The 26,639-nt window shown below is 39.9% G+C and overlaps 2 protein-coding genes across 4 annotated transcripts; one reads left to right on the top strand and one right to left on the bottom strand.

Moving 5' to 3' along the window:
• Positions 1-545: 545 nt before the first annotated feature.
• Positions 546-24,459, bottom strand: LOC119545634 (transcription factor kayak-like). Of its 3 annotated transcripts, none has more exons than XM_037851345.1 (3): positions 23,578-24,459; positions 2,962-3,292; positions 546-2,892 (listed from the first exon to the last, which is right to left on the bottom strand). In XM_037851345.1, exons 1-3 carry the CDS (start codon positions 23,812-23,814, stop codon positions 1,679-1,681), a joined length of 1,782 nt encoding a protein of 593 aa, XP_037707273.1. In that variant the 5' UTR covers positions 23,815-24,459; the 3' UTR covers positions 546-1,678. The 3 variants fall into 3 exon arrangements, with proteins under 3 accessions (XP_037707273.1, XP_037707274.1, XP_037707272.1); XM_037851346.1 differs by lacking the exon at positions 23,578-24,459 and adding an exon at positions 12,464-12,915; XM_037851344.1 differs by lacking the exon at positions 23,578-24,459 and adding an exon at positions 4,071-6,088.
• On the top strand, positions 15,553-16,785 carry LOC119545639 (protein phosphatase PTC7 homolog fig). The gene has a single exon (XM_037851351.1). It carries the CDS (start codon positions 15,655-15,657, stop codon positions 16,615-16,617), a length of 963 nt encoding a protein of 320 aa, XP_037707279.1. The 5' UTR covers positions 15,553-15,654; the 3' UTR covers positions 16,618-16,785.
• Positions 24,460-26,639: the final 2,180 nt, after the last annotated feature.

Below are 26,639 nucleotides of genomic sequence, written 5' to 3'. Positions count from 1 at the left end.
AAAAATGCAAAATAAGGCAAAACCCGAAAATGAATATATGCATTGTGTATACATATGTAACCATTATCTGTGGACGAATGGAAGAACACTGCTGTTTACCTGCCCTTTAGAGTGGACCTGAAATTTTCAGAAGCAGGTTTTAAGTTCTTTCCAAGCATTGGTTTTAAAAAAGATCATGGTACAAATCCAATCTTAGTATTATCAAATTTCCATGTTTTTTAGGTTTTACGTCAACCCGTTTTTCTGACGAATGATATTCGACCGAAATATAGGACTTCCTTTATAAAAAGTAATTGATGAGAAGTATTTTTAAAGATTTAAGGCCTTAAAAAGTGGGTTGGCTGTAAAATGTAATGAAAAATCGTTTACCAAAAGATAAGATCAATATCTTTCGAAATTTTTAGGATGAAACATATATTTTTCAATTGGTCCACCCTAGTTTACCTGCTAGGTTTACCTGACGATAAGACGTTTTGCAAGTCATATGAATCGCAGTGTTATTCCTTTTTCTTCTTATACAACTAAAAATAAAACCACAAATTGTGTTTAGGTTTTTTCGGTGTTTTTATTTTATTTTATTTCATTTTTGTCAATTTTGGTGTTTTTCTGCCCTTATAAGTGCATTTAGTTTACTATCGATCGGTTTGGTTTATTGGATAAATTGATAATTTTGAATAGAGAGTTTCAGAGAACTTACTGTGGAAACTGTGGCGAGAGTTACTATTTGTTTTTACCTGATCAGCTTTTGTTAAATCGTATTTGGGTATGCATAATACATAATTACATATTAAATAATTGCTTTGCTTTTGTCATTTCTTATAAATGGTATTTGAAAATAGCGCATTTGTTGCGTTTAGTAAAAATATATTTGGGTTTTCTACTGCAGCTTACAGAGTACAATAAGTATATTTATCTCATTTCACATTTGCTTTTGCTCAATATAAAACTTGCTTCAACGCGATTATTGTTTAGGTTTAAACATACATATACATATATATTTATATAAAGTGTTTTGCATTTCTTAATTCTCTCTCAAGGCATTGTATTTAGTTTGTATGCTGCATATACATATATTTATATTATATATATTTACGCGATTCGTTTAAATGTTTAAATGTACAATTTTAAAACCGTCTTAGTTCCTTTCATTACACGCTTTTGTTTACTGCTCCTTTTGTTTTTTATCGTTTATCCGTTATCTTTTGTATTCGTTTTATAATAAATATCACAACGCATCCTTCAAATCTACACTCCCTATAATCCTTATCATTCATTTTCAGTTTCCAGGCATCGATCGTTCGCATTTGTATATTTTTTGAAAATATATAACACGCAATGAAAAGGTTTGAAAATTGCACAAAATACAAGTACATAACATATGTAGCTCGTCGTATGTAAAAGACATAGCAAAAATCATAAATTAACCATAATAATGATAAAGGTAATAATACGAAAAAACATTAGAGTTAACGAAATTACAAAAAAATGAAAACATCTCATATTACACACATTACAACTAAGAAAATGTTTTCTTGGTTTCTCTTCGTCTAATTGTTTTTGCCTGTTGTGTTAGCAAGTGTAAATATAATCGCTACGCTTCCTCAATTATATAAAACTTAACTTAATCCTGACTCGAGCTATCCTATCCGCCGGCCCTGTCCCACATCCTGTCCCGTGGTTATAAGCTGACCAGCTTCGAGGGCTCGGCGGTGGGCGTGGGCAGCTCCAGCGGATGCTTGTTCGTGGCGGAGCTGTTGGGCACGAGGGGTCCGGAGACGGGGGTCAGTCCGGTGCCGCCGTCCATCAGGGAGTCGAAGTTGAAGGTGCCCGTCGAGGGCGTCTGGATGGGCACTCCCTGGATCTGCGTGGGTCCACCGTGCTGCGCCTTGCTGTTGGCCAGGGTCAGGTGCATGCCCAGGGGTCGCTGGAAGGCCAGCGTGTTGGGCCGCTCCTTGGGCACCTTGTTCAGGGCATTCAGCGTGGGACTGTTCATGCTGGTGCTACCGTTTCCTCCTCCATTGGTGGTCACCGGAAAGGCACTACCAAATCCTCCGGGCGCCGTGCTCGTTATCGGCGTCTGCAGAGATCCCGACGAGGCACCGGTGGGCGTCATCAGCGTGGACATGTGCGGCATCGTGGACATGGGCGGCAATGTGAACCGCTTGCTGGGCGTCGGACCATCCTGGTCCAGACTCGAGCCCGAGTCAAGGCCCCCATCCAGTGGCTCATCCTTGATGTGCAGCAGCAGGTTGTCCAAATTCGCCGCCGGCTTGAGATCCAATGGGGAGTTGCTCCTCCCGGTGGAGTTTAGGGTGGCATCCATGCCCGTGATCGTACCATTGCTGCTGTCGTTGCTGTTGTGATTGTGGTGGCTACTCGATCCTGCGCTGCCACTGCTGCCGGCACTCAGGAGTCCAGCCGGAGCAATCAGCCCATTGCAGGTGGTCACACTCAGCAGATCCGAGCGGATCTTGTGGCAGGTGGGCCGATGGGCGGCCAGCAGGTATTCCAGCTGGTTCTTGCTGTTCGTCAGCGCCTCGATCTCCTTGCGCATGGCGTCGCCCCGCTTCTCCAGCTGCTCCACCTCCTCGGTGAGCTCGTTGGTCTGGTCCACCCGCCTCTTCCGGCAGCGGGCCGCCGCCTGCTTGTTCCGCTCCCGGCGCAGAGCCCGCTTCTGCTCCTCCTCCGGCGTCATGTTGGCCGAGCGGTTGGGCCGCCTTCCTCCCCCACGACGCGCCGGGGTGTTTGAGGTATTCGTTGATGAGGACTCGCCTCGGTTGGCTGGATTCACGGCGGCCAGGACATTGGTGAAGTTGTTAACGCCGCCATTCACACTGCCGCCCGGCATTATGTGGCCATTCTGGTACGAGGTGCTGTCCGTATGGGCACTTGCTAAAGGTTTGGAGAAGGTAGTCCATTAGTAAGCTACAAAGAGGGATCTTAACTCAAGCATCCACTTACAAGTATCGGTTGTGTCCTGCTCCTCGTTCATCTGCGTATCGTTGTACGAGGCATTGGAGTCCTCGGAATCGCTTCCTGGCACCAGGCTCACATCGTACGGCTGCTGCTGGCAGGGATTCGAGGCGATGCCATTGCCATTGGACTCGATTCCTCCGTTCGCAGCATTGGGCAGCACCAGGGGCACGGCGAATCCCGCGCAGCCAGCTACACGATCATTTTGCGTATCCGAAATTATCTGGTAAATGGAATCCTCGATGCTGCGCGTCGTGGTTGGGGTCAACGTGGGCGTCGTCAGCGTTAGGACACTCTGAACGGTCTCAAAGTTGCCGAGCTGCAAGAAAAACGGGTAAGTTATGTTAATTGTGTGGTGCCAATTAAAGGTATTAAATATAATATATTTAATAAATAAATATTGAGATTTTAAAGTAATTTTAAAGTTGTCTTATAATATACACCTATCCCATATCTCTTTAAAACCCTTCGAAAGACTTATTACCCATACGCAGTGTTCCCTTTGCTTTTTGCCTTTGTTTAGATTTTAATAATAAATTGCCTTGTACTTCCAATATTTAAAAAAATAGCATCATATATTTAGATGTACACCAAACCATAAAATTATTTCAAATTTTAATTGTTTCTTAATCTAGAAAACTTTTAAAAACCGTTTTGAATGTGAATTGAATCAATATTAAATAGACCTTAAAGATTACAGGGAAAAAATGTTTAAATTCCATTGTATATATATATCAAACATCTTTAAGTTGTGTTCCTTGAATAAGCATTAAGCTTAGTAAAAGAATAAATCTCTGAATAGATTTAGTAAGACCTCTACCCAACATCAAAAGCAATTGCTAAGACGGTAAGACCTCTTTGCTTATCCGTACATTTCTAGGAATTAGGGAACGTGTTTTTTTGCAAATACAAAAAGAAAGAGAACCGAAGAGAGGACCATCAATCCAATCCATCACTTTGTTTATATTTGTTCTATTTTCGGCGATGAATAAGTACGCACATAGTTTGCCAATTGTTTCGCGCCCAAAAGAATTAACCGAATTTCGATGTATTGGGATTTTCTGATTAAATATCATCGATATTTTTAAGGGCGCTACCTGCTGTAGGAAAAGCTCGTTGGCGAGAAAAGTGGCGATTTCACTCGCGTCCATTGCAAAATTATCGCTGTTGCTGTTGTCGTTGTTTGTGGATGTTGTTGTTGATGCTGTTGCTGTTGCTGCTGTCGTGGATGTTGTTGCTGCTGTGGCATTGCATGTTGCTGCTGTCGTCGTAGCTGTTATTGCCTGTTGTTGCTGCTGGTGCAGATGCTGCGGTTGCTGCTGCTGCTGTTGTTGCTGTTGCTGCTGCTGTTGCTGCTGCTGTTGCTGCTGCTGATAATAATTAATAGGCATGCAATTGTTGTTGTACTCCTGTGGTTGCTGCTGACTAAAAAAATTCTGCATTTGGCACACGGCGGCCATGGCAGCCGCATTGTTGCTGCTGTTGCTGCTGTTGCCGGCGTAGGCGCTACCAGCAACATGGCCATAATTGTTGCTGTTGCTGCTGCGTAGTGGGAAGGCATTGTGGGCAAACGATTGCCTCAGTTGCTGTTGTTGCTGTTGCTCCTGATGTTGTTGCTGTTGCTGGTAGGCTGTCTGCGTGGGCAGTTGCCGTTGCTGCTGACGTAACAATTGCTGCTGGGGCTGCTGCTGCTGCTGCTGCAGCTGTTGATGTTGCTGTTGCAGCTGCAGATGTTGCTGCTGCTGATGCTGCTGCTGCTGCTGCAGATGTTGCTGCTGTGCAAAGTGCAGCGACTGATGGTAGTAGGGATGGTAGCACGCATTGTGCGCCCTACCATTGAGATTTTTCATCATTTGTTCGTTTATCCTTATTGAACTACTCTTAAGTATTAAGTATACGCAATGTTGCAACGTTGCGTATACGCACAGTTGGGCGGCTGACTAGTATTCGTTATGGGTTCTTTAGTCTAGCTAAGCTAACACAACAAAGTGGGACAACAATGATATATATCTATATATATATGTATGAGTTTCGTATTCAAAATCAACAAAAACAATTCTAAGTTCTAGTATATATGTACAAAAAAGAGACTTTTGCTCTGTGAAAAGTTCTTTAACAATGTGATGATCCTTTGTTGTCTTTATATTTCCGGTTTCTTGGATATTTGGATGTTTTTCTTGTTGTCGCAGTGTTGTTATAGTTGCTTGAAAATTCGTTCGTTTTTGGCTTTATATATTTATATTATATATTGTAGCTTATGTGTTTCGTTGACTTTTTATTTGAAATAAAAAAGGTTCGTTGCGAGCAGATTTCGTATGTATATTCGTTGTTCGGCCGCTCGGTTCAGTTCTTGAAGTTTTTGCTCTCCGGCGGTCTCAGGCGCTTAACGATAAGAGTTTGCTGACTTCGCAAAGGATTGAAATGTACATTCCGGTCGGCGAAAGCGCTCATAATCAACGCAATATATCGTAAGTGTGCGAGGCTCGGGAAATCTCAAATCTCAAATCTAATGACACGTGTCTCCAGTTCAAATCAGTTCACTGCTCGGCAAAGGCCGCGATAAACAACACAAATTGGATTATATAATTATACAGATTTGTGGCAGAGAAAGAGAGGGGGTCTTGAGCCTTGAGCTAGTTTCCGAAAATGCTGCATTAATTTTCATGCGTATATCTCAGAAAAATTCCTTGGCCAACGGGCAACGCCTCTCAAAGTTATTCCTCCCTTATTCGCTGTTTCGCTTTTATTTCTAAGTTTAGCTATATATATGATTATATAGGTATATGTATTTTATTTTATATTAGGATATATATATATATATATATATTTGGATCCACGCGGCATGCAACTGAGAAATGTGCGTCGTTTTTATATATTTCTCCTTTCTCGATTCGTTGTTTTCTGCATTTGTGTGTTTCTGATTCGTTTTTGGCAATGCACGCGCGCTAAAAACAAAACGACAATTGCAATTTTCCAAATTTATTTTCGTTTCGTTGTTCGAGTTTCGAGATATTCGAGAGATTCGAAATAAAAAGCGCGCGCGCGATCGCTTTTAATTGTTAGATATTTTCTAAACTTCGATGGTTCGTTGTTCGTTTGCGACTGAATCTGAATCGGAATCTGAATCTCCGGCGAGCGAAATTGGCAACGATCGAGATATATACGTACGTATCTAGAGATCCACAGATCTAGAGAACTAGAGAACTAAGAGAGCTGTCTTTTGGGTGTGTGCCTGCCAGTTTTGCGAGCTGTTTGCTCAAATTAGAAGACAACCACTGGGAAAATCAAATATTTTAAACGCTGCCTGCTCTTAATTGAGCGGCTGCCCACACGACGACCACGCTCGCCACACTTTTATAGGAAAAAAAGTATATATACCATACCATAATATAATATATGCAATGGTATTATATGCAGCTGCCCGCGTGTGGGTTAGTTCCGATTTGCCGATTTTGAAGCAGCGGCTCTTTCTCTCCATCCAAACTCCTTTCATTCGCCCATAAATTAAAGGCCACATCCACAACACACTCAATATTTTCGGCGAAATCATTTGGCAAAAGTTATGGTTCCGAATAGGCACACATTCGATATGATATATATAGCCATAGTGACAGATGTCCGACGAACAGGTGTGTGTGCGTGCGGGACATCAACATTAACTAACTCTTCATCTTCCTTTCGGTTCAGACCCCCTGTCTCGCCAGAGTGTTTATTTCCGTCGCCAGCAAGTTGGCCAATACGCTAATTGCTGGCTTTTGTTGTGGGCTAAAAACATTACATATACTAGGTGCACGGAGAAAAATAGTGGATATATTTTATTATAAAAAAATGTTAAAGAAAGAACTAGACGGAAAACAAAGACATCTGTTGATAATATAAAATATTGCTGGGTACATAATATAGCCATATGGCACGTGCTAATTTTAACTAACTGATTAAACTGATTAAAATAAAATCATGGCAACCTTTAGCATCTATAATTAAACTGTTTTAATTAATAAAAAATAATCTATATTTAACACGATTTAAAAAAAATGGGTAATAGAAATTTAGATAGTGTCATATAGACGTAATATTATATTAACTGTTTTAACATTATTATAATAAATTCTGATATTTGTATATTTTGATTTATTCAAAATTCTATAGGTCATTAAATATTTATTTATTGTTTTCAGTTTTTTTTCTGTGTAGGGAGTTTCTGCTGATTGTGTGCTTATTTATTTGGCGATCTTATCGCAGCCGCGTTTCCCAATCCCAAAGGCCGTTCCCTTATTGACAGCAAACAATCGATTTTATTCTTTGTAGGCGCTCATTTTATATATTTACTTTTTGGAATTTTTACTTTCAAGTCGGCCGCCCTCCGAGTTTTTAACCACCTTTGTGGCTTTTTTGGGGGACTTTCATTTTAACCCACTTTCCATACAGTATAAATAGGCTTTTTGAACTTGTTCCCCGGCCGATGAATCAGTCAATTTAAGTTAAGTTCGCTCTATATGCAAAACAAGTGATCATAAAAATGACAATAATACGAATGCGAACTACTGGCAGTCAAGAGCCGCGAATTGAATTGTCTAAATTGAAGAGTCCAGCGCTCGGCGATGGTCATGGTGATCTGCCTTATCGGACGAGTGGAGGTCTGGGCACCGAGTTCACTTCTGGGGTCAATTATAAACCAAATGAAACCAGCAGCGGACATCGAACAGCCAGTGAAAAGGCACTGACGTAGTCAGCGAAAAAAGAGCAAATTGCTGACTAACACTCGAGACTGCAGCAAATTTGATTACTACAGTGACCCCTGCAATCGTTGAAAAATTCCCAGTGATTTTAGAACTCAGTCTATCGTGGTTTTATAAAATTTTTTAATCTTTTTTTATAAATAAAAAAAGAATTTCCTTCTTGGAAGGAGATTTAGGTTATATCTTTAAGGAATTCCCATGAAACATAGAGATTAAATTTATATTTTTTCTAAAACAAGAGGGAATTCCAAAAAAGCAGTACCAAAAATGGCATTACTTATGTGTAAATATTTATTCCCTATAAAGAAAGCTTGTTTCCTGTGAAATGAAAAGAAATTCCTTATAAACCCAAAAGCAAACACTTTGACCTTGACTCTAATTAGTTCACATTCGCATTCGCCGAAAAACGATTTTTCGAAGGGAAGTGAAGGTGCAACAAGTCGAGTGCTTTAGAAATTCTCTCTGGGGCCCCCAAGACTTTGCCTTCTGCTTTTAGCTGACGTGTTGGGCTATTTTTAAAGCCAATTTTAGCCTGACAATGACGTAATGACATGGCAGAAATACAAAAACAAAAAACTTGGCATCATCAAAGGCAAAACAAAACGAAAACAGGCGATGACAATTTGCTTTGTTTATATCAAAAGTGGCTAATAATCACTAACAGCACGAGCTAACATAGGCCTCGGTTTTAGCCAAATGTTAACTCGGCTAACTCGGAATTCAAACTCAAATTTCGTCTTTGTTTAAACGCTTTAGTTGCTTTTGCTGGTTGCGAATAAATTAGTTGGCAAGCTTGTTAAATACAAAATGTATACAAAAATTGCATGCTGAAGGTCGCCGCTGGTTGTTTAGTTAGAAATGCGCATAATTATCTGAAAAAAATAATACAATTTTGATTTTTCAATTGGCAAAGACTTGAATAAACTGCAGCTCCAGCATTGTTTGCAATGTCACAGCGAAAAAAATAAGAAATATAATAGCGAGAATTGAAAAGTTGACAAGTTCAAGTGCGGCGTCTTCAGCTTGAAGTGCACAGGGAGAAATGATGGGCAAATAAAAATGCATATTTATAATAATAATAATAAGAATCTTTAATTCAGGTGCAATTTATATAAATTAAGATGTAACATGTACCTAATATTTTAGTATTTAACTGATCTTAAATTAAACGTATTTGGAAAATACATATATTTAATGGTTATAAGTATATGTTGAATAGTATTTAATGATTTTACACCTTTTTAGTAAATACATATCTTTTATTTATGTATCTTTTCTAACATTTTTCTGGTATTTAAGTCTTCAAATGATATTTGTTTTCTGTGCACCTACAACTTGGTAACTGCACTTCCCTTGGCGATAAGCATAAAACCATTCTCGTATCGGGAATTTTTGCAAGTCTGTTGTATGAATTGCATATAAATGCAAATTCTGCGAATAAAACAATTAACGCAAAGCAGGGACAGAAATCATATTTTCTGTTTGCTGTTCTCCGCCGTATTTTATTTTATTTTATTAATGCTGTTTTATTATTTTTTGCTGTTTTTGAGCTGGCAAAAGGAGAACGTGACCGCAATGCCCAAGCGAAATGGCCGATCGGTGTGTAGTGTTGACTGTGCTAAGTGCCGGCTGTCGTATGTCTTCTGTCGGTTGATAAAGCCCAATTTCCCCACCCCCTTGCCGGCTTTTCCCCTGGTCTAAAGAATTTTTTGGAGTGGCCCAGAGTCAACGGCCGGCTGAAAAAGTCGACAAAAGTCGCATCCACACGGCTTGCCGGCCTTTTTTAGGCACGCAAAACAAAAACAGAGGGAGGCCCCCTTATATAACCAACATTTATGCAAAGTATACTAAGTGTATATATGTACTTTTATACAGAAAGCAGCGCCGTCATTGAAATCACTTGACGTTTGTCCATTTTTGGAACGAAAGCGCAACGCCCACGCAAACGAAAATTGAATTAAAGTTTACACATTTTTCGCTGGCTGGCAACAAGGCAATAATTCAAAATTTGCCAAAAAAAAAAATGGAGAAAAAAGGGGAAAAAATACAGCCGACAAATAAATTTGCAGCCGCTTTCAGGATTCCGATTCCGATTCGCCTGGCTTTAAGTTCAGTGTCAAATTAATCAGACTTTTGTTCCGAGGGCGTGGACAAGGGAAAAAACAAATTTGCATGAGATATTAAACAGAAAAAAACAGTGAAAATATTTATGTTCTGCCTTTTAAGCAGGGCATTGAACCCCTGTTTTTATATGCACAATATTTTATTTACCTGGGCTGGGTGGCCAATTTAATCGATAGCACATTTCTCCATGCACACGGGTCATTAAGATGGCTTAATTAAGCCGATTTGGCCAACTAAAGTGGTCACTCGATGCGGGGGAAAACGTGCAGCTAATAAAATGACGCGACATTCTGGGGTTCGGGGAATAATTTATTTAAATGCATTTTGTCGCGACAACAAAAAAGACACCGGGGGCACCCCCCCCGTCAAAATGGGGGAGCGAATTTATGGCAAAGTTTGCAGTTCGAGGAAATGGCAAACAAACGACGCGTCTTTCAGGCGCCAGAAAGGACAGCAAAAAAAAGGGACAACAAAAAGGACGAAGTGCAACCTAGACACAAAGGGAAGGAGACAGTGGTAAAAGTTGTTTTCACTTTCCATTCTGGCCAATTCCAAGAAGGACGTGACCGCAGCCATCAAAAGCCAGGACATTTGCCAACACGAAATTACCAATGGCAGCAAAAGGAATAAAAATCCGAAAAACAAGACAAGGAAAGTCCTTTGGAAAGGACTTCAATCGTCTTTCTCCCCTGTCAAATTATCTGCCCAAACTTGGCTGGCAGCTCAAAAGAAAAAAAGAACGATAAAGTAGTGCCAAATTGCATTTAATTCCATTAAGAAGAAACTCAATTAAATTGACTGGAAATGCAATTAAGTGCGCTCACATTTCGTAGACACATTTAATATTAAATTTGATCTTAATTGAGTGCAGTCTTTGTTGCATGCTCCATAAACATGGCATGATCAGTTAGCCAAAAACCAAAGATACATATATATTTGGGCCAGTTCTAGAGGGTGTGGGCAGCTCTAGACAAAGGAAAGTTATTGTCTCCACCGAAAAACAAGGCCTTCAAGTGATTTCTTTCATGTCAAACTCGCAACTCAAACTCAAATAACCAATCGAAGACGCCCACAGATAAAAAACAATTGCGAAAGTCCGCGTTAACCCCCCCACAAAAACATTACTTCAAGAGCAGACCAACACCATATTCAGTTATTCAGTTAATTAAAAGAAAGTTGGACTTTGGCTGGGACTTTGGGATTACGAGTATTTTGTGGGGGCGCTGATGGTTACATGTAGTATTTAATGGAACCGTTTGAGAGCCTAAGCAAGTGTTTGACTGGCAGCCCCTCACTTGAACCGCCCCAGTTGCCAAGTCACATCTGCTATATGATACATAATATACACGTCTGTACCTCGCTATAAAGTCGAGTATCAAGTGTCACGCGAGTGTGCCTGGGGTTCACAAGTCAAAGGGTCACTCAATCGGACCCTCGCTCACTTTCTACCATTAAATTAAGCCCCCTGCTCTGTTTCGGTTTTAACGGAAAGTGAAAAATAATATTCACAGAACGCATGGCTTGATAAATTGTCACGAAAATCGCACGTGTGCGATATCAGCGAATGGCGCCGCTTGTTTTTTCTTTATCCATGGCGATGGAGTAACAGAAAACAGACCCAGAAACATTGCCATTAACCATTAACCAGACCTAAAGCCAAAAACCAGACGCAGTCCAAAAACCCAGACCGGATCACTGGACTGTGAAATGCAATGGGTAAAAAAGGCATGAAAAAATGGCTAAAAAACTGCAAGAAACCGACTTTAAGCCGGAAAATGGTAACTGTTAATGGTGGCATGAAATCGCAACGTGATTCCAAATTGAGGGTGATTTTTTGGCAATAGGTTTTCAAGAGTTGCGGCAGGGTGCACTTGATTTAATGAAATCGCACACGCAAAAGTTAATAAACTAATGGGAGAGTTGGTTATAAAAGGCTTAGGAGTATATATCAACTATTGAAGGCCTTAAAAATTGTATTTTTATTTATAAAAGAAATAGAATATATCAGCTACTGTAATTTAACTACATTTAATTTTAAACTTTTTATTTTTATCCGATCAAAAATAAAATACCAACTGTACAACCGAAATATTAACCATGTAAAAACTCAGCAATTTTTTACTCTTATAAGCAGTCACGTAGCTTACAAAAATAGAGAACGCCAAGTATACATTTTCAATAATTACGAAACCCATGATGGATGTGCCCACACGAGCCCCGAAAAAAAGAAAAACAAAAAACACTTGCCACAGCCAACAAAATAATTCCCTTATCGCGAATAAAAACTAAAACCATTCAATTTCGGTTAATGATTGGAATAAATATGAATAGCCCGAGGCCCATTATCGCAGAGCAAACACAATATACACACAATACATAGATGGTGTGCTGAAAAAGGAATCAGGGATCTCCGATTTCCGAGAACTCAATTGGCGACGATAAGCGCTCGTGCAAGAGAACCCCCATACGAACGGGGGTATATGGAAATATATATCAGTATTTTACCCATAGGAATTCTAGAAAATGTTCATGGCAAACACTGATAACAAACACTGGCATAGTTTAACTATGCCAAAAGAGGGCGGGGATTGCACATAAATGTTATGGTAAAAACCTATGGATCTTACCACTTTTGGCAGCGGCGATAGCGGCATGTTGAACAAGTACTCATCGTTGAACATGTAATTGTCCAGCGTCATCTTGTCGTAGATCAGTAGGTCTTCCGTTTTGATGCGGTTTTTAATACGGTAGGTGGCCTTAAAAATATATTTTAATTTCCTTTGTGGCCGCACAAAGTCTAAAATTGTGAGTCAAGCGATTTCTGGCGAAATTCGCACACGCCGAATATATTCAATCTATCTGTAGAAAATGTATCTGTATCTGTAGTTTCCGAGTGGCGCGCAATCGTGCGAGTTGTTTTTAATATTTCCTAGAATTCTCGTTCTGTTTTTGTTTAATTTTCAGGCACCGCACATGCTGAGAGAGTTGCTATATACTTTTCGCACACACTTTTTCGCTTTTTTCACGTAATTTTCACAAGTATTTTCGCCTTATTAATGGTGTAGGGAAATTCACTCTATATTACCGAAGCGATTGGCTCGGCCAACTTGTTTAGACTAAATGCGTCATCGGCGATGGTTCGCTTTTTATACGAAAAACCCAGCCAATTCGGATTGAGCATTTTTATCGGCACTCTCGGAGTGAAAAAACTCAGAGAGCTCTCTCTCTTTGAGTCGAAAGCTTTGCTACTCTGGCATTTCCTGAGCAAAATCGTATAGTATATATGTTTATAAGGCGGTGCTCGAAAAATACATACCACTCGGGTAAAACCCGCTGCTCTATGGCTCTTGGATATTTTATTTTTTACAATTTTTGGGGGGCTCTCACGTGCCCAGTTTTTCTTTGACTACGCTTTTTGTTTACCCCGATTCTTGGGCCCCCGATTGCGGTTTATCTTATCGCGGCGGCGAGACAATTTAGTTATGACATAAGCAACTAAATTTAAAGACCCAGGTAAACCCCCCAGCCCCAAGCCCCCCCCCCCCCAAAAAAGAACTGCAGCCCCACCATTAAATGAATGGTGCGCCTTTGTGGCTTTGGCTCTTATCGGGGAATAGCTTTTCGAAATGGGTCGCCATCGCCATCGTCGCCGGCGGAGGCTCAGGTGGCTCTATTCTCCATTTTCCATGCTCCCCGGCTGCAGGTGTTATTTCTAGGCATTTATCTATTGATATGCCAGCTTTCAATAAATATTGATGGGGCCGCTCGGCCATGTAAAGAAAAAAAAGGCCACGTTGACCTTGCGTCGCCACTTACATGAGAAACTGAAACCAAAACCGAACCCCCTTTTTGTAAAAAGAGTGCAGAGGGGTTGGTGCGGCCCAAAGTGGGTCATGTGACACTGGACATTTGTGGCAAACTATTGGCTATGTGCTCCGCTCTACTTACCTGCGATGAGAGTAGAAAATTCACAGTCAATTAGGATTTAGGATCGAACAGTCTACGAGCCATAAAATTGCCATGCTGACTGACCCCGGTCGATAAGAAAATTCGAAACCTCAAGTCTGGCTTGATAACAACACCATATCACTATGATTCAGAACACGCTCCCTTAGTTTAAGGCTAATCTTAGTGATTCAAAATTTAAGCAAAACAAATTATTCATACTAAGTCAGGATTTAAAAAATAAACTTGGGATGTGTTTTAAAGTTGTACTCTTGATAACACAATTTAATCATCATGATTCAGAAGCATAACAAACAAAATATTTAAGATTTTTGGTGAGTGTACTTGCGGTTAGAATGTATGATCCTTTGGAATTTAAATTTAATCATAACAATTTAAAATATAATGATGATTAAATAAAAAAATGTTAGAGAAATATCTTTGACTTTTCCCATCCCCAATAAAATTTCTGAATGTTAATTCATTCTTTATTTTTATCCTATCAAAATATTGTGTAAAAAAGTATGCTACAAAAACCCCCCAAAAAAATCCGATAGTCGCTTATATATAAATATGAATTTAAAGCGGATGCTGGATAACCCCTAAACTTTCTGGGAATGGTATCACCAGTTCCGGTCGACAGGAAGATCTAAGAACTCGTGCTAAAAAAAAAGTGGCATCCGCTGGAAATACATTTTTATTTTAAAAATTGTATTTCTTTTTTTGACGTCACAAGAAACCACTGTGATTATTTGGTGTCGCGACACTGACGTTCACTTCCACTTCCAGATAACCCGGCATTCGGAAGCCGGAATACGTAGTATTCTTATTTTAACGCCTCGAAACACGTATATAGTATAGCTCGTAGAGCTCCGTGCGACCGTGCACAATTGCACTGGACAGGAAATGGTACCTAAGCTTTCCTTATAATTTGGCAGACACAACGAAACAACAATTCAAATAAGTAATGAATAATGAGCGATTCTGCCGAATACGTTACGGGTTTTTGATAAGCCCCTCGTTTACATCAGTCTTTAAAATAAAGTTATCATTGCGTAGCGTATTGTTTTCCTTTTCGCCGATAAGCGAAAACGCCTTGGAAAAAAGGTTATGACGATAACATTTGCAGTTCCGTAGCGTGATCAAAACTTCCGGTGATGATGATGGGGGTCTGGGGGTCTGGGTTCCAACGCCGAGTCCCCAGTGTCGTAGACTTCATCGAGATAAGATTGGACAATGGACGGCCAGGGAGCAACAAAGAAATCAAATCTACCTATGACAAATACCTGGAAACCAGGCCCGTCCATTTATGGTCTCTATATGTATCTGGCATTACCAATGTTTATGGTGTAAACAGAAACCGAAGATTGCAATTGCGTTGTGATTATAAAGAGCTTTCTTGCTCCAATTACGAGGAAAGTTTGCTATTTTATGGGTGAATAATCGTTAGATTATTTTATATTTTTAGTAATTTCTAGAAATATTAAATTAAGGGAGTACTTAAAAATATTTGACAGCAAGTGTTAAAATACTTTAAGCAAAAAGTTTAGCTTTGCATATCTTAAAAAAAAATATTTAAGAATATTGGATTGACTAATATTCAGAAAATATTTTACAATATGTATAGTCGTCTTCTAGGACACTGTTTTAAAAATATTTTTATTACTTTCAAAGATATATTCTTCATAGTTTTTAAAGCAAATTCTAGAAATATTCTACAATCGTTATCCTCATCTACTAGGAGGCCTTTTTGCTACTGGTACTTCAACTTCGGAACTGTTTTCCAAAAGCAAACTCACAAATCAAAACTCGACTCGGTAACGTCTCGCAGAAATATTTTTTAAAATTCCAGTGCTTGAAGTAGGATAGAAAGATGATGTCCACCATGTGTTCGCGGCTGAAGAACTGGCCACGTCTGCTGAATCGCTTCGTGCGGCAGCTGAGGACTCCGCTGCAGATCGCCCGCCACTCGATCCACCAGTTCGCCCGCTTTTCCAGGAAATCCTCGCGGGATCCCTACCTCATCACGGTGGTGCAGGGAAGATCGAAGAAGCCGCGATACCCAGGTGATCAGCGGGCCAACCAGCGATTTGGCGAGGACAGCTGGTTCGTCAGCTCCACGCCCCTGGCCGAGGTGATGGGCGTGGCCGATGGCGTGGGCGGCTGGCGGGATTTGGGCGTGGATGCGGGTCGCTTTGCCAAGGAGCTGATGTCCTGCTGCTCCGGGCAGACTCAGAGTTCCGGCTTCGATGGACGCAATCCTCGGGACTTGCTCATCGCCGGCTATCAGGAGTTGACCCACCGGGAGAATCCTGTGGTGGGCAGCAGCACCGCCTGCGTGGTCACGATGCATCGGAGGGACTGCACCCTGTACACCGCCAATCTGGGGGACAGTGGCTTCCTGGTGGTGCGAAATGGCCGGGTGCTGCATCGCTCCCAGGAGCAGACCCACGATTTCAATACCCCATATCAACTGACTGTGGCTCCGGAAGATCGGACGGAAGCCTTCTATATGGACACTCCGGAGATGGCCGTGTCCACCAGGTACTCCTTGCTACCTGGGGATCTGGTGCTCCTGGCCACGGATGGGCTGTTTGATAACATGCCCGAGAGCATGTTGCTCAAGATCTTAAACGGCCTGAAGGAGAGGGGAGAACGAGATCTTCTCGAGGGCGCCAGTCAGTTGGTGGAAAAGGCCAGGGAGCTATCTTTGAATGCCAGCTTTCAATCGCCCTTCGCCCTGAAAGCAAGAGAATACAACGTTCCCTATTCCGGCGGCGGCAAGCCCGATGACATCACCCTAATCCTGGCCAGCGTCGAGGTGCCAAACGCCTAGCCAAAGTCAAGAGTCAGTGTGTCGCCAGCAGAAGGCGTTTGCGGCAAATATTTTTTCGTGTCTATCAGCAGTCGGCGATAAAAAACCCAAATATACTTTGTTTATAAAGATCTAGGCCCCAAAAAAATACAGGAGCAGGCATACAATTATGGAAATATCTTGGCAATAGAAAGTATGTTTTCAAAACCTTTTGATTCTTTTTTACTATTATAATGGGTGTGTTAATAAACTGCAGTACTGGTATATCACGCATACGCAGTGTTGCCCTAAAAGACCTCAGTTATAAGGCAGATGTCAGGATATTATTGGAATATTGAATAAAAATAATTGCTAGGAATTTATTCAAATTACTTTTGACTTATTAAATATTCTATCAATTTGAAACAATAGATTTTCCTAACATTTGAAGTAAGTATTTTTATATTCCCTCAAGTTAGATGTCATGATATCATTGGATTATAAAACAAAAACAATTACAAACTAATTATTCAGTTAATTAAAGCTAGCAAGAGGTAACATAACATTACTATTGCCTTATTATATATTCAATTATTGTGAAATTCCGTCATTTTTTCTACTATCTCGACCGCAGCTGTACTATATATTTGTTTATAAAGACGCCGATTCGTGTGTGCCTATATAGATGTTCGTTCATTCAGCAACCGCGATTATGAATGGACGGTCTGAAAAAAAAGCTACAACCGATTCCACACACATCACACATTGTGGTGATGACTCATCGCCGTTTTAACCAGAAATCGTGCGTTTTGTTTTTTCTGTTTTCCATTTTGGCCCACTTGGTGTGGGAGAGAGGGACGTGTCGAGGCCTAGGGCGTTGGAGCTCCACACTTGGCACCCACTTGCAAATCGACTGTGCTCAGCGAAACTCGTTTGACTCTGCGGTTTTCACTCAGATACTTTGAGTCACTCAACTGGGCGAGCCGAAAGGCCAAGAGAGCTCTGCAAATTGGTGCACTCAGCATAAAGAGAGGAAGCCAGGCAAAATCAGGCGATGCGAGGCTATGGCGTTGGAAATCCCAATGCAGCATTGCGAAATTCCCCCCCGAGCATAAGGGCTTCGATAACAAATAAAGAAGATACGACTCGACGATGGAACACCTCAGAAAATGCAAATAAGAGGCGATATAAGGACACTGGTTGCCAGAAAAATTATAATAGAAATGAATGAAGGAATTACATATTTCAAGATCTTAGGTTTCCAACAAAACTATTACAATTACAAAGTTAGTTATTATATCATTAGTTACTCTGTTATTATAAGATTAAGATATAATGCATAGTTTGTTTTTTTGTAGTCCTAGAATTTTCTAGATCACTTTTTGGCTCAAAAAATATCTATCAATTGTTTATATTCCTATAGACCTTAAGGTCATGAAAAACATATTTGAGCTTTCTTTTTTTCAGAATATTCCAGAAAATCTTGAAAGTAATATATATATTATTGATTTTATAAGAAAATTATTACATTTAATTATGAGCTCATGAAAGGTATCTTATTATAATAAAATTGTGGAATTATACTGTTCAAAAATTCAAAAATCCATAGTTATAGGCTCTCAAAAATTCCCTATATAAAACAGGTAAAAAGGAATGACTTTCGTAAAATGCATTTGTCAAATTCCCTGCAAACCCAAAATACCCCTATATTTCAGTTGCGTTTCAAAGGAGTTGACACAATCTGGGGAGTGCTGTGTGTGGTTTCTGTTGGTCGGGCGTCAGTTCCCGATAATTTCCTTTGACTTTATCTTTTTCCCCGTTTCGCACTTTTCAACGCCGTGGCGAATTGCGACTGATGGTGATGGTGCCTCGTCCAGCCCCCTCGCCGATGATCCTCTCCTGACCTCCGGAATGCCAGTGCCTGAGATGCTGCGCCCCTTCTCGGAATTCCACATCGGATGACGCGTCACAAAGTGCATTATTTTGGAAGCCGGGGAACACGCACCATCGCCAGCAAAACAGGATCGTGTAAATCTTTCACTGCGAGTGCATTTTTAGCCACACTCCACTCGGTTCCAGATGTGCTCCAATTCCACTTGCAATTCCAATTCCTTCAAGCACCACAATCCAAGCCAATTCCACACCCGTTTCCCAATCCCATTTGCCGGCATGTGCCATTTCCGCCGGCTTTTTGCCTGGAATTAGTTGTATCGCCAATGTATAACTCAATTAGGGGAATAGAACTCCGAACATGGGCCAACTGACATTTAGCACTAAGTAGTGGCGTCTCCACCCACATTTCACCTTTCTAGCTAAACCATTTCCACTAGAGAGTTCAACAAACCCACAGGAAAAAATTAATTGATGGGCAGTAGCGGTGTCAAAATAATTTTAAAAAGGATACATGAGGGTGAAATTTAAAAGTGTTCATAAAAGTAGGCAGCAATTCTAATTTTCACTGCATACTTTTAGACACCTTTTGAAGGGATTTTCAAAGCATAGTGACTACTGTGACCATATTTAATAAAATATTTGCTTTAAATATGTTCGAATATGGAAAAAAAAACTTTAAACGTACTTTAACATTAGTAGAAATTTCTTTGTGACAAATAAAAAGCATTATAATTTTAGTCCCAATCTAAAACGAGTATTACTATAATTGTTTAGATTATGTACTGTATATTTTTTGCTCACTATCCTTATCAATTTCAGATGAAGGGATGACTATTAGTTTGTGCTGTGTCCTATTTACAAAAGATAAGCCCTATCAGTGCACTATCTATACATCGCATCGAATCAGGTTTACCCCATGTGTACCTATCCCCCCCATAAACAACGCTCCTGATAAACGTATTTATTCCTCTGTCTTTGGCCTCCCCTGACGACCCATTTTGATTCCAAGAAAATCGAAAGCTAGTGCGAAAACACGCAACTTTGGACATTTTCCTTTTGTTTCATATTTATCGCTGTCAGTTATTTTGAAATGCTCAAATAAGTGATGACATAATGCTTGGTTTTGAGGGAAATTAGCCTCGGAATTGAAAAGCGATCGCTTTTCTCTCTGCCTCAACTAGTGACGTCATCAGGCGAAGCAACCGTGTGACCAAATTTGGCTCTCAAATGAAGCGAGTTCGAAAACCGGCTTCTCTACTTTAGAGTTGGTTTTTTTTGTATGTTTCTTCAAAGGCCTTTGCTTATGCTAAGTTTAAGCCATTGACGTCATGAGATAATTTCATTAGCGTAGCGCCAAAATGCACAAGCTAAACGGTCTTTTAAGTGCAGATACGGGGACTAGTATTTTTTACTGGTGATTTCCCCTAATTGAAAAAGCAAATCCTCAGAAAGAACAAAGAGTAGGAGCTTTGTAGACCTAGATAACGCAAATAATCTCAATAATGAGCTGATAACATTTTGCAACCCTAACAAAACCTCAATCAATTGTGAGTAACTTTTGAATACTACATTTATTAAATAATTACTTATTTTTAATAACCTACATCATTATTTTTCCCAGAAAGTTAAGGAACAAAGCCAAAATAATCAGTCTTTGATTAATTCCCATGTTTTCCCTTGAAAAATACAACTTCTATCTACACGTTGTATCTATTTTCCTAAAGTTCACTACAAATATTTTTCCAGAAATATCAAAGTAGCCAAAAGTCAATCAAAGAAAGCGTTTGTGGGTAACAAGTGCTTCAATGCCAATTACAAGTGTACACATTCCGTTATCATACCATCTATATATAAATTTTAATCTATGAACGTGCATTTAGCAACGCTATCGAATTTACAAAATCCCCTGAAATTTTCCTGGAACAATCGAAAGCCATAATAATAAAAACAAATAAAGAGTAAAAAAAAAGAGTGCGAGGACAGGCAAACGCGAAATGTCGTAAAAGTTTCGCCATAAAAAAAACGTAGGAGTGAATAATAAGGAGAAGAAGTCAAAGTCGAGGAACTGAAACCGAAAATACAACAACTCAAGAACAATAATAATTAATTGTTTGTTGGGTTGCGAGCATTTATTTATTTATTTGCTGGCTAAGTGAACAACGCGTTGATCAACAAAAGAAACAAAAGCGGCGGCAAAGGCATTGGCAATTTTATATTTATTTATTTTTAGTTGATGCGCACATTAAATTGGCAATTTCTGCTGGATATCTGATCGTGATTATAAAGCGCTAAAATGCGAATATAACAAACGTGTGCCTTTGGTGTACAGTTGGGGTCAAAATTAAAGTGAATTCCAAAAAGATAATATCAGTAAAAGATACTTTGAAAAGATACATGTTTGGAAACTTCTGCTAAAAAATTCCAGAAGTCACTTTAAAAGGTACATAAAAGTATGCAACGAAGTATTCTAATAATCTTCCATTTTCACTGCATACTTTTAGACACAAATTTTAAACGAATTACAAACGACCCACTGTTCAGTAAGTGATCTTACTAATGATCACAGGCACACTTTACCCCTGTGCCTTACAATTTAATAACTCCTATTTTCTTGACCACAACTGTGCATACTTAAAAATCTGTAAAAAGGTTATCTCCGAGGAGAGTTCGCCGCTCGTTAGCCGATTTGCTCGTGACTCTTAATGCGTTTGCTTTTAATGCATGGAATATTTATGTAGCACGCTGCATGTTTTATGCAGCGCATTGCGAAAAAGGCAATTTGAGTTGTTCAAGTGCATAGCACCATATACAGTGAACATCCCCTCGCACCAACCCCATTCCGATCGCCGTATCACACTTCCATCCCCATCGAATCTCAAACATTGCGACGCGTGAGTCGCTTGACATTCTAAGTGGAATACCAGCGAGATACCCGGGGGGGGGATTCAGGGGTTAAGGGGGCTCGAAAACAGGGGTGAGCCGCAGCATCTGAGTGCCATTTGACCTTGGCATTGGATTTAATTTTATGGCGAAATCAACTGCAGCATAATTTCGAATGTCAGGCGAGAGGGAAACCGAGGGATAAAGCTGAAAGAGGGGGCGAGTGCATATATGTCGCCTGTCAAGTCTGGTATTAGCCGAGGGATTTGTGTGCCGAATAGAAGACAAGTCTATTTTTGAATGTGAGATTTGCCTTTTGAATAGTTGATGCGGCTGTAGGGGCACCTACATAGATGGGAAAAATCAATGCAGAACAAAATCAGAATAAGTGTAGCAGGCAAACCGATTTATAAAACGTAATGCTCTAATAAAAAATGTTAAAAATATGTATATATTCTGGGAATTTTTATAAATGACAAAGGTTTTATTACACAGGATGTAGTTTATTATTCCAATAAACAATTGTTTTAATTATCAGTATCAAATCATTATTGATGGGAGTCACTAAAATTGTTATAAAAAATATTTTACTATACTTTCAACTTTTGAAACTTTTTTTTAAATTAAAAAAACCAATTCTTGAAGAAATACAATAATCCAGCACACATTAGTTATAACATTTGGAGCACTTCACACATTACTGCAGTCCCAAGTGGAATCCAATTAGAAACGGAAACGGAAGCCTTGACCTCAGGGCGGTTTTCTTGGCTTATTGGCCACATTGCAGCAATATGAAATTGAAATTGGCGATGCACGTGTTGCAAACGAGAATTGAGCAGAAATAAAAACCGCACCTACGCCAAAAAAGATACAGATGCAGAAAGCGAAAATCTAGAGATACAATACGCCAAAATAGAGAGATAGGAAAATAGAAAAACAAATGCAAAGAGGGCAACCTTGGCTGCGACTGCGAATCAAGTGCAATGAGGGAATGCATAAAATCCCACTCAATGCCTCTTTCCCGCTCACCTTGGCTCTCTCGCATGCGATAAAAGAATCTGTGAACGTGTCCGTTCCGTATCTGTGTGAGCTGCTCCCCGCGCTCTCTCTCTCTCGCTCTCTTTGACGCCTCTGTATGGGTGAGAGAGCAGAGTGGCAGAGTGACAGCGCGAAACAACAACAAAAGTGTAAATTGAAATTCCAAAGATGTCGACAAAGTAAATACGAAATAAAAACCCAAAACGAGACAGCAACAGCGGCAACAATAACAATGGAAAGCTACAACAAAATGCGCACCACACAATTCGGCGAATAATCATAATAAAAAAAAACGCCAGACGAAATATACATAGCAACAACAACAAAAACCATATATGTATAAAAAAAAAAAGTTCAATATATTTTTTTAAACAAGTTTCCAGAGCCCGTATGTGTGCCGTTTTCTATACATTTCTGCGGCGAAGTCGGCTTTAGCTTCCCAGCTTTCGGTTTTAGTGAGAACTGATGAGATTGAGATCCAAAACCAGGGGGAGTACGATACTATTGCGTTCTATGCAGTACCAGTTTGTACCGCCCGCACCTATCCTCTTTCATCTCTATCACTCTTCCTCTTACCCTAATGCCAGTAAATAGCAAAAACCAGATGGTAAAGGCAGTAACGAAACGGGAGATACCCTTTTAGGATTTTCTAGCCCGAGGTTTATTAGGTAAAACTAAGATCGTATCAAAAAAGTAGAGTGTTGGTAAAATACCCTACTACATTATCTTTTGGTACCTAATAATACAAGTATTAAACAAGTTTCTTTGAGTTATTTTTGGTAAGGTAACTCCATTGCTATAGAAAGTTTTACTCTTAGTTAATAACACACCTAATAGGATCGACTGGAAAGGTAGTTTTCCAAGTTTCATTGAGTTATTAGGAGTTATGCTAATGTTCACTGTGCTATGTATAAGATATAGCTATTTATTTACCAGGTTTTTAAGAAAGTTTACTTATTTAAACCGTGATAGTTATTATTTAGGGGTAGGTTGACTGATTGAACCCTCTGCTCAAGAAAATTCCAGTTGGAGGAGGTCTTGAATCTTAAGTGATCACAGAGAGTATCTCAAAATCAGTACCACTTGTGGATTCTTCTCTCTTTTGGGAAAGTTTCAGTAAGGTTCTAGGCCCCTTTCACCCATCTAATTCTACCCGGTATATAGGGTATACAAATAGAGTATCGCACTTACGATAAGATTGCGCATGACGGCCGACGTTGGTGTGGCGGCAGTTGTTGCTATTTTCGTTGTTGTGGCCGTCGATATCGCTGCGGTTAGATCGGCGGGCAGAAAGTCCAGCTCCTCCTCCGCCAGGTTCTCCTGGTCGTGGTCATGGTCGCCATCCTCCTGATCCTCGCGATCCCGCTCTGGATCCTCGGCCTTTGAGATGGCGGGCTTTTTTGTTGTGCGCTCGACTTTAACTTTCATAGTTGTTGTTTTTTATTTGCTTTCAATTGGCGTTCATAAACAAATTGTACATGTGCAGCTGGCACACACACACACACGGGGGCACACTCACACACGCACACCCTTTTTTGTTAAACCCTTTTTAGCAGTTAAAAGCGTAGAATTCTCTAGATTAAACGTCGGGCGGACCACGCCCCGCACCACGCACCGTTGTTTATCGAACTTTAAACGACTTTTCGGTTGAATATTTCGAAATATCTTACAGATTTTTCGGTTTTAAGAGGGGCCTTTAACTTGTACCGCTCTCACAAATACACAATACTTTTGTTTTCTCATGGATAACACGACAGTTTTGTAATTTCTTCACGGTTTATTGGGAATGTTCTGGCTTTGCACTTGTGAAAGTGTTAAAAAATTAAGTGTAACAACAACAAGTTGGGTGGATTTCTTTATAAAGGCGTCGGGGGGGGGAGGGCGTTCTTTTCTGTCTCGTTTCCACCAACGTGGCTCTCGAATGCGTGCGAGCGGGAGAGCACCAAATGGGGCGTGGAGGGGGTGGTGGCGGTACGACTGATTAACGAGAGAGAGAGAGAGACAGAGAGAGTGGCGCGAGAGCGAGAGGGAGACGGCCGCGTGGCTTTCCGCTGCCGTTTGCTGCAGTCGCCTGAGTTGCCTTAACAAAAAGCGAAAAATAACTGAATAACTGAACTGAGCAACTGGCAACTGGCGACGGCAAAAGACCGCTGCCGCTCTCCCCCCGCTCGCCACTCGCTCCCTCTCCCTCACACTCGTTTTCCAACCGACGGGTGACGTCTTGGCCATTGCCTCGCACACACACACGCGCGGACGCACACGGGCGGCCCACACAGATACACGCACACAGGCGGGAAGCCTGGAAATTCAAGTTGCGTAGATACCAGGGATGGGAGAAATCACTGAATAAATGGAACCAGTTTCAGAGCTAGGATTTTAAAAATATTTAATTTGCAGATTTCAGGCACACGAGAGAGGTTAAAGTGTTTTAAAACAATAAGTTCTAATATTCTTAACCTGTAAAAATGGTTCCACCATATCAAAACCGATCTTAGCTGTACAGATTTAAATTTAATAATAGTAGAACATTAATGTTAGACTCTTAAAATATTGTATTATCTCAGAAAAAATTAAACACTTTTATATTACATCATTATAATAACATCATTATACAAATTTTATTATATTATATTATTATATTAAAATAAAGTTGTATTAGTAATTTTTTAACTTTTAATTTGATCTAATAACATCATTATAAAAATTGTATTATATTATATCATTATATTAAAATAAAGTTGTATTATTAATTTTTTAACTTTTAGTTTGACCTAATAACATCATCATAGAAAAAAAAAAATCAACAATATTTCTAATACTCAACTAGTTGACAAAAAGTATGCTTTATAATACTAAAACCTCTAAAAGTATTGCCTACTTTTCGGAAATCAAGTCTAAGCCTTATTTTGTAAACGGGGCACTTATTAAGATACAATTAATAAATAAACAAATATATTCAAATATATTAATTTATTTTTTACTGACTTGACAGCAAATTATGTTGGTTAAGTATTTTCTTGTATCCCCTTAAAATGTAAATAAGTATAACCTGGTTTGTAACTCATTTGACTTAATTTCGATTCAGTAATGTTATTAGCACTTTGAATTTTTAAATAATTCCACACTTCCGTTAGCCGTTACGGAATTTCACACATCCCAAAAATATCTCCTTGACCACGACGAAAATAACCGTACCAATCGGTAATCAGTAATCAGAAAAATCCATAAAACCGCCAAAACCGCATGGAAAAACCCGTCTGAGCGATTTTCGTATGCTCCACATGATTCTCGCGGCCCTGACGAATGGCGATGTGAAGTGGGACGGCGCAATAACTGTCAGAATGAGGCAGCAAAGGGGGAGAGTCGAGGAGAGAGCGAGCGAGAGAACTGCAAAACAAACTCACAGATACAGATACAAATCGAATGTCAGGCGGGTATCGCATGCGATTTTAATAGAGCAAGAGAGCGGCTCAATTTTCGAGTGGGATTTCGATTCTCCACTCGACTCGAAATTAAACTCAAATTGGCAATTTGGCGCGCAGCTCGTTTGTTGACATTTTCCACTTGAAAGATACGTTTTTGTTTTGGTTTCACAGTTCTTACTCTCTGCTCCTCTCTCTCTCTCTTTTGTAAAGGTATCTCAGTTCGCTTCTCCCACTCGAAAATTGAGGACCAGTTGCCCGGGCACATGTTGGATTTTTTGTTGGTTTCGAATCCGATTTGTGTGTTATGTATGCCACGCATCGCCACTCTGAAATGGATGACGATGGTGACTCATCGGGGTTTTTACACACGGATACCAAGGCACCAATACTAATGCTGGGGAATCTAGAGAAACTGAGAAACTGCTGTGGGCCTCCCGCAATTCAGAGTTATTCAGAGACATTCAGAGGCTCAGATACGCGGACAGGTTACCTGGGTTCGTTTATAAAACCCCCGCCCTCTTAATTCCATCGCCAATTGGCGGCCAATGCAAGTGCCACACGCCGAAAAAAATCACTAAAATCGCAGATGCATTTGTTAAGACTGGAGAAAGCGGTTTTGAGAATTATCATATTGCTATAAAGATTTCATCTATTTTCTTTCAATCGCAGAGTTACTATTTGGTATTTCAAAATGTGATGAAATTAACAATATTTAACTTTCTTTTTTCTATTAGTTTTTACTTGGACGTTTTATTTTCGTTTTGCGATCAGAACCTCAGAGCTGAAAATTGTTCAATAAAAAAAAAACAAAAAATGTTTACTTTTTTT

The sequence above is a fragment of the Drosophila subpulchrella genome, chromosome 3R, assembly GCF_014743375.2.
Source record: "Drosophila subpulchrella strain 33 F10 #4 breed RU33 chromosome 3R, RU_Dsub_v1.1 Primary Assembly, whole genome shotgun sequence".
Taxonomy (NCBI): Eukaryota; Metazoa; Arthropoda; class Insecta; order Diptera; family Drosophilidae; genus Drosophila; species Drosophila subpulchrella.
The sequence above is the reverse complement of the archived record's forward strand: the minus strand, read 5'-3'. Positions and strand labels throughout refer to the sequence as shown.